General features: G+C 43.6%; 2 protein-coding genes across 3 annotated transcripts in view; both read left to right on the top strand.

The window, feature by feature from the left end:
- Positions 1 to 127, top strand: part of LOC138622665 (immediate early response 3-interacting protein 1-like) — a 2,188-nt gene extending 2,061 nt beyond the window's left edge. The window contains exon 3 of the mRNA XM_069701605.1: positions 1 to 127. This exon is cut by the window's left edge and continues 317 nt beyond it. The gene's annotated coding sequence lies outside the window, so the exon portion shown is untranslated.
- Positions 128 to 240: 113 nt separating this feature from the next.
- Positions 241 to 7,070, top strand: LOC138622663 (uncharacterized). 2 transcript variants are annotated; one of them, XM_069701602.1, is made up of 6 exons: positions 241 to 550; positions 651 to 814; positions 1,317 to 1,559; positions 1,645 to 1,854; positions 1,960 to 2,067; positions 6,895 to 7,070. In XM_069701602.1, the coding sequence occupies exons 1-6, from the start codon at positions 312 to 314 to the stop codon at positions 6,993 to 6,995; spliced, it is 1,065 nt and encodes a 354-aa protein (XP_069557703.1). In that variant the 5' UTR covers positions 241 to 311; the 3' UTR covers positions 6,996 to 7,070. The 2 variants fall into 2 exon arrangements, with proteins under 2 accessions (XP_069557703.1, XP_069557702.1); XM_069701601.1 differs by lacking the exon at positions 6,895 to 7,070 and having other exon boundaries at positions 1,960 to 2,787.
- The last annotated feature ends 527 nt before the right edge of the window (positions 7,071 to 7,597 follow it).

The raw sequence follows: 7,597 nt of genomic DNA, 5'->3' as shown, positions 1-7,597 counted from the left end.
ATATATATATATATTAATGAGCAAAACAAATGTTTTCACACTTTACTGAATCATTTCTGTAGTTCAGTGGTCAACTTCTAAATATTGGTGATTTATACACTGCAAACATGTAAATGAATTGTTGAATATGTTGTTGTTGTTGTAGAAATAATAAAGAATAAAAAATAAAAAAATAAAAAGAATCGTACCAACGCGTTGTTGTTTGTCCCTGCGCGCTCGCCGTCCTTTCAAACAGCGTCACCTGCAGCGCGGATATAAAACTCCCTCAACTCGCAGTGTTGTTGTAAATATATATTTTTGATCGACCGATCATGGGGAACGCGCAGAGTTACGTCACAGCCTCGCTCTCGGCGTGTTCCGTGTATTTACTCTATGTTTACGTTTACCGTGCGCACGAGGCGCTGAAAACAAACGTGCTGCAAAGCGACAAACTTCCAAGTTTTTTGTATCTTTACGGCAAATATTTGAGCCGAGCTCTGACGCGGAGAGAAGGACACCTGTGCGCAGCCGCAGAGGAGCGCGAGGTAATCTACACGGTCCTGAACTGCAGGTGAGCTCGGTCCTCAGAAAGCGTGTAAACCTGCGTGAAAGGAGCTGATTGCATGTTTTTAAATCAGTGTTTGTTTGTTTGTTTGTTTGTTGTCTTTCAGGCTGCAGCCCGCCCCGCTGAGGAGCTTCTGCAGCGCCGCAGGTTACGGATGGGATTACCCGGACACCGAGTACCGGGACGTCCCGCTGTGTTTCCCCGAGTTTCTCTGCTGCAGGCTGCTTCTCATGTTGTTCACTGACGGCGGCTTCAGGCTCAGCCCCGCAGGTAAAAACAACGTTCATCAACGTCTGTTCAACCAGGTAGGTCGGACCTTTGAACTTTGAACCCTTGAACCCAATACGTCGGCTCTTTTATTACATTCACCGATGCAAGAAGTTTTCAGATACTTTTACTTTAGTTAAAATGTAGTTAAAGTTTAAAATATGTACAGTATATATATATAAAGAATTTAAAAATCCGCAGTATAGATCCCTCTGACTGATATATATGATTATGCACAACATCATTAGATTATTAATACTGAAGCGTCGGTGTGTGAGCTGCCGGTTTGAACTGCTTCATATCCGGTTTCACGATTTATTCAGAGACGGCAGAAAAAAAAATCGGAGGCGTCATCAGCGTTTTTTTTGCTGAGATATTGGATTTTTCAAACATTTATTGAAATGAAACCATGTGAGAAGTTTAGAGGGAAAATCTCTATTTAGTGCAACAACTGATGTGGTGATGATGATGATGATGATGATGTATGTCCGATGCACTTTTTCAGGTCTCGTTCGTGTGCGTCAGAGTTTGAAAACCCTCCAGCCGATCGACGAGCTGAAGAAGGGTCCGTTCACGCTGCAGGTCCGGGTCCTGGGGTACCGGCGGACCGGTGCGGGGGTGGAGGTGGACGTCCGTGCGTCCGCCACGTCCCGCTCCGGGTGTCCCGTGTGGGAGAGCGTCCTGACGCTGCTGTCCGAAAACGAGCTCCGCAAACACGGCGGGCGCTTCCCCGACGAGGGAGGCGAGGGTGAGCGTCGTCACGGTGATTCCCGAGCGCGGAGACCGGGCTCTCCTCGTCGCCGTGACGCGGGCTTTCCTTTCTGTCCCGACAGGCCAAGCGGACGAGCCGGCGCCGGAGGATGCGAAGCAGGTGGAGCTGAGAGTTCCCCGGACCGCCGGCCTGCGGTGTGCGTGGTCCTTCTCCGACTTCTCCCCCCAGCGGCTCCTCGCTGTGCCGGCCCGGTTCTTCGGCTTCAGGACTCAGACAGCACTGAGCCTCTGGATGCTTTCTGTCTGCCTGGCTGAAGTAGAAAAGCACAAAGGTAATAGTTAACTTGCAGCCAGTCTTCTATACACACACATATATATATATATATATATATATATATATATATATATACCATCTCTCTGCTCTGTCGTGCCCTCAGGAGTCGAAGTCATCACGGCTCCCGTCAGCGTCACCGTCCACTTCCAGGAGCCTCTGTCGGCGCCGGGCGAAGTGACAATCAGGTTTTGGGAGACGACGCGAAGTGCGGGTGAGCCTTCTTCCTCCTCTTCTTCCTCCCGCGGCCTCGGCTTCCACATGCAGCAGCGAGGACGCAGCGTGTCTCACCTGGTGGGGCGGATCTCGAGGTCCTCGTTAACGTAGATTGGGGGGGGGGACAGCTGCGGTTCCGTCCAAACAGAATCAAATGCTAATCACGTGTCTTTTTGTTATGTTTCAATTCAGACAAAGTATTTTCTCTGTGTCAATAAAAATGTCATATTTGAAGTTAATTTCCTTTTTGTCATAATTCTGCTTAAAATGTTCTCCTGATAAACTTGTATGAATGGATTTGTATGCCTCTGGGACACCTGCTTGCGGTCAAAAGTGTTTTCAGAATATTATTTTACTTTTAAAAACTGTGGATATCCTGGGCGTGCGTCAGAAAACAATCAGCCAATCAGAAGAGAGCGTCATTAATATCAATTCGCCTTAAAGTCACAAACAGACAGAGAAGCTTAAGCGAGGGGATGTAAAGATATCATAGTTAGTTTTTTGGTACTTAAAACCATAAAAAAAAAAAATTGGGATGTTGCAAATAAAACACCGGAAAAGTGTAAAATAAGGGACTTTTAAAGGACACGTTTTCTATTTACATACATCCAAAACGCTGCTTTGAGGCTTTCTGCTGTGTGCCTTTATACTAGGCTGCATTTTATTTCCGTTCAGTACGAGTTAATTATAGTTCAGTCATTTCACTCATCTCATTGTGTTCTTAACAGTCATTTTCTTTTGTACTTAAAGTAGCTAAACATAGTCTGAATTTAGAGATTAATAATGATGTTTTGTTATCATCAGGTCTCGTGGGTCTACTGTAACACGAGCACTTTGTCAGATGCCAACGTCTACCGGTTTGTCTTACCGGGTTAATGCCGACATCGTCCCCCCCCCCCAGGGAGTGAAGACTTTTTTTTAATATGTCATCTCTCCCGATATTTCCGTTTGCAGCGTTCACGTATGTGACGGTCTGTCCTCCTGTATTATTTACTGGAAGCGTCTCGGTGCGTGGGACGGAGGGAAGTGGCTTTTCATGCTCACCGCGGCGTCTCGGAAATAAATCGGGGAGATTTTTTTTTTCTTTGTGCACAAGAACGGGAAGAAAACACTTGAGGTCAAATCCGGAGTTGATTTGGAGGGAAAACAAAAGGGAATTAAAAGGTTAAGTCAAAAGTTCGCATTTGGCGCTAGTTTAAGAACAATGATTTTATAGTGATTAAATTATTTTTTTTCGAACAATTGAAGAAATTGTTTTGGGAAATTTACATATTCAGCTTCTTGCTGAGAGTTAGATGATGAAGATTGATGCCACTCTCATGTCTGTGGACAAAATATGACGCCGCAGTTAGCTTAGCTTATTTGCATAAAGATTGAAAAGGATGGAAACGGCCAGCCTGGTTTTGTCCAAATGTTTTTTTCCCCCCCCCAAAAAAATGTCCCTGCTGGTCTTCAAATCTTTTGCGATAACTTGGTAAATCTTGTTTTTAAAAGTTAAATATTCTGGAAAATAACATCCCGTGAAAACCGTGTTGTTTTTACGCAGGTTAAAGGCTTGTGTGGATTAAACTAGATCACTTCCTCAAACTTTTAAGACACTAAAAAAAAAACACACAATTCACCAGATACCACTGCAGACACCAACATTTCTTTTCATTAAAATAAAATTCACTGGTTTCACCTAAATAACAGCAACATAAGGGCACGGTTTCAAAATCAAAGAGCACATTTATTAATCACAGCACCCAAAGAAAATAAAATTACTCACTCAAAATCATCAGAGGGCGAGACGTATAGAAACAGCTGTTTTTTGGACATTGTAGTCATTTAAAAATTTGCTAAAATCACCGACTGTTGAGATTTCCACTGCTTCAAGCCAACGTTGGCGTTACACTATGTCGATCGAGGCTGGGGCAAATTTGATATCTAAATATTTAACGGATTAACAACAAATTTTTACACAATTGTAACGTAGCCTATTGTGTGAATATATAATATATATATTTGTTCTGTGTAACAAAATGAAATTTGAATGTCAACGTTTTGGACTTTTGGGGTAAAATAGTTTTGCCTCAGCGAGACTCGTGTGCACCACCTGTAACCCAATTTGTGAATCACGACTTAAATCAGAAATCTTTTTCTTTTTTTTTTTTTTTTTTGTGAGAAGTATCTTGCTTTTTTTTTGTTGGTTATATTCCCTTTTTGACCCAGAAGTGAATATCAAATGTTTTTTTTTAATTTTTGGATGTACGGTCTCCATCCCGGTGTTAACATGTAAAACTGTATGAATGTGGAACTCATTACTTAAGAAATCATACGAGTTGACAGCAGCAGCAGCTTGTTTGCACCTCGTGACTCCCCTCCCTGCGTGCGCACACGCACACACACACACACACACACACACACACACACACACACACACACACACACACACACACACACACACGCGCACGGCCAGCTGTTATAGTTTATGAGATGAGGGGAGGGCGTGTGTGAAGAATCAATGTTTTCTTGACGTCCACACGGAGGAGAAATCAGTTTCTGCAGCTGCGCGGCAGATCAGAAGGAAGCAGCTCATCTCTGCCATGTGATTTTCATTACGCTGACTTCGGGGAAGAGTTCAGCTGTGAAAGACTTCAGGTAAAAGACATTTTTAAAGATATTTAAGTAGATACATGTGGACATTTAGATTTCTGTATCTATTCTCCCTGTGTGTTTGATATGTAACCTCACAGTCTAATTATTGCATGTAAATGTAAAGCAGTGAGACAGAATCTACAGTATTTATTGCCTAGATAGTATTTTATTTTTGCCCTGTACAACAGTACAAAGCTCAATTTTAAGCAGATGTGCTCAAATTATTGTCTAATTTCTGCTTTCTGTGCCGCCACGCTGACGCCCGCTTCAGAGCGTGTACATGGCCGGTATTATTCATTTATAGAGGCCTGATTCTGTCATGCATGCGAGCCAGTCGAGTGGAAGAGGGTCAGTTTGTTGGAAGAGTGCAGAGCGTTTAGCATCTGGAGGCTGGATTTTGGTCTTGAAGTCATTTATCTGTTCTTCCTTTCAAAAAAAATAAATAAATAAAAAAATAAAAAGTGAATGAGGTTAAATTTACCCTTTTAAAGTGTAACTTCTCTGAAATAATCCTGCTACTGTAGTTGTGATCATCCAGGATGTAGCGGCCTTAAATGTTGTGGAGAGGGATGCATTCATCACTTTATCCTGTGAAGAGGACGGAGGAGGAGGGTGGAGGAGGAGGAGGCGGAGGAGGAGGGAGGTGATGGGTGTGTTTTCAGAGAGATGAAACGCACCCTCTTCTTCCTGGGTTGGAGCACTTTAGAGGAATTCATCTTGTCTCCGTCCACAAAGAGACGATCCTCGGGGGAATTCGAGTTATTTTTTGCTTCTTTTAAAAAAAGGAGCCGGCTTCATTTATTTATTCGGCGAGGCCATCGCTAAATGACAGCTTGTTCTCTCTCTCTCTCTCTCTCTCTCTCTCTCTCTCTCTCTCTCTCTCTCTCGCCGGCCCCTCACGTTGTTCATAAAACAACTCCGCCGCACTCTGCTACCACCTGGCCCAGTTAGTGGTGTTTGGTAGAACATGTGGAGCAAAGCAGAATGTGTGTGTGTGTGTGTGTGTGTGTGTGTGTGTGTGTGCGCGCCTGTAATGGTGCAATAACATTACAAAAGGGCCCCAAAAAAATTCAGGGAAAATCTGAATAAATTAGTCTCTACACGGCTGTTTGACCAGATTTCACTGAACTTCATCCTGGACGCTACTTTCCCGTCATACTGGGTCAAAGTCACTAACGGGGACAACAGTTTTTGAAAGTGGGCCGGTATAGAGTCAGAGAAAAACAGGCTGACGGGCTCGTGAACCTGAAACAGAAGTCACGCTGACAATATTTCTGGACATAATCTGATATATAAAGTGGTAAAACTCTGGTGCTGCATTGTTGGTATAAAATTAAAAAGCAGAACAATAGAAGCAAAAAAAGAAATATATTCAGAGTTGTGATTTCTATCCCGTTCACTTCTAACAGTCTGATCTTATCTTTGATAGTAATAATCTTTTAATCTTTTGATATTTATGAAAGCAAACTCAAGACTTTTCACTGTGGTCTTCAATTGAGTTTTATTTATTTAATGTCTGTATTCCATTTATTTCTTTATACATATATGCTGTTTTTTTTACTTTTTGGTATTTTACTATTTAAATTGAAACATAATTTTACTTTTTCTATTGTCTGTTTTTACTTTTTATATGGTTTTACCGCTCGGTATATTCTTTTATGCAATTTAAGTATTTTATTGAACTTTTAATAGAATTTTGATTTATGTATTTGGCGGTCTGTTAGCTTTACTTGGCATAACCTTACACTTTTATTTTAGTATTTTATTTAACTTTAATTCCTGGCTCCTGTGTTTCCTTATTACAAATGTGTGTGTGATAGATTCCTCTGATCCTGTTTTACTAAGTTTATTATCTATAATGTTGTTATTTATTGCTTTGAGCTTGGATGGAGAAGGGGGGAGGGAGGGTGTGTGTGTGTGTGTGTGTGTGTGTGTGTGTGTGTGTGTGTGTGTTTTTTTTTATTGTTAAGCATGTTGTGTTACATCGCATGGGTTTGAAAAGTACTATACAAATAGTCTTATTGATCGATTGATTGCTTCCATTAAGGATTGTATCAGGTCCAAATGGTAGAATTAGTTTTGTTACAATGCAGCATCTTTGTTAAAAAGCTTTTTTTTTTTTTTTTTTTTTTTAAACTACAGTTTCCAAGGTCAAAGATTAATCTTTCATTTTTCTCTTTTGTCTCAGCGTGTCGAGGGAAAATACATGAAGAAACAAGGAAGAGGCGACACCGCCGGCGTGCCCCTCTCCTCCCCGACGGGGAGCAGCGGTGTGCAGGTCCACCATGACCACCAGAAGGTGGCCTTCCGTCCCGGGAACGGTCACGCTTTAGAAAACGGTTCTCACGCCGGCAGAGACCAGGTCGCCGGACGAGATGCTGCCGGCAAGACGTCCTCCGTCCCGGACATCGTCTCCGGCAGCCAGGAACTGAAGGTCACCGTGAGGGACGAGGCCGTTCACAGGTGGATGATGGACTCCAGCAGCCAGGCCTACTCGGGGCAGGAGGACAACTCCACCGACCCGCCGGAGACCCTGACGGAGACGTCCACTCTGACCTTCATGGACGCCCACACGACGGAGGACTCGACGGAGAACTACAGCCTCCACGGGGTGGAGATGGTCTACTTCAAGGAGTTCGTGCTGATAGACGACGACGACGACGGGGACATGTCGCTGAGAGAGAAGACGGTGACAGACATGTCCGTCATGGACGGAAAGGCTGCTGACCTGGTGTGCGGGAGGCTGCTGTCCACCTCCAGCGGCTCACTGTCGGAGTCTGCGGCTCCTGAAGCAGCTCCACCACCGCGGGAGGAGACTGAGACTGCACAGGAACAGAAACGCTGCTGTTTCTGCATCCTTTCATGACCCCGCAGCAGGTCACGGGTTCGAA

This window comes from Brachyistius frenatus, unplaced genomic scaffold (assembly GCF_029030835.1).
Source record: "Brachyistius frenatus isolate BFR_SWC_R1_liver_20210118 unplaced genomic scaffold, ASM2903083v1 Contig_37, whole genome shotgun sequence".
NCBI lineage: Eukaryota > Metazoa > Chordata > Actinopteri > Embiotocidae > Brachyistius > Brachyistius frenatus.
The sequence above is the reverse complement of the archived record's forward strand: the minus strand, read 5'-3'. Positions and strand labels throughout refer to the sequence as shown.

What these genes read in the sequence shown, in the direction of transcription:
- LOC138622663 (XM_069701601.1), top strand. Translation starts at nt 312, where the DNA reads ATGGGGAACGCGCAGAGTTACGTCACAGCCTCGCTCTCGGCGTGTTCC. An exon ending in CCCCGACGAGGGAGGCGAGG is followed by an intron (nt 1,560 to 1,644) that starts GTGAGCGTCGTC and finishes CTGTCCCGACAG; the next exon opens with GCCAAGCGGACGAGCCGGCG. An exon ending in TGAAGTAGAAAAGCACAAAG is followed by an intron (nt 1,855 to 1,959) that starts GTAATAGTTAAC and finishes TCGTGCCCTCAG; the next exon opens with GAGTCGAAGTCATCACGGCT.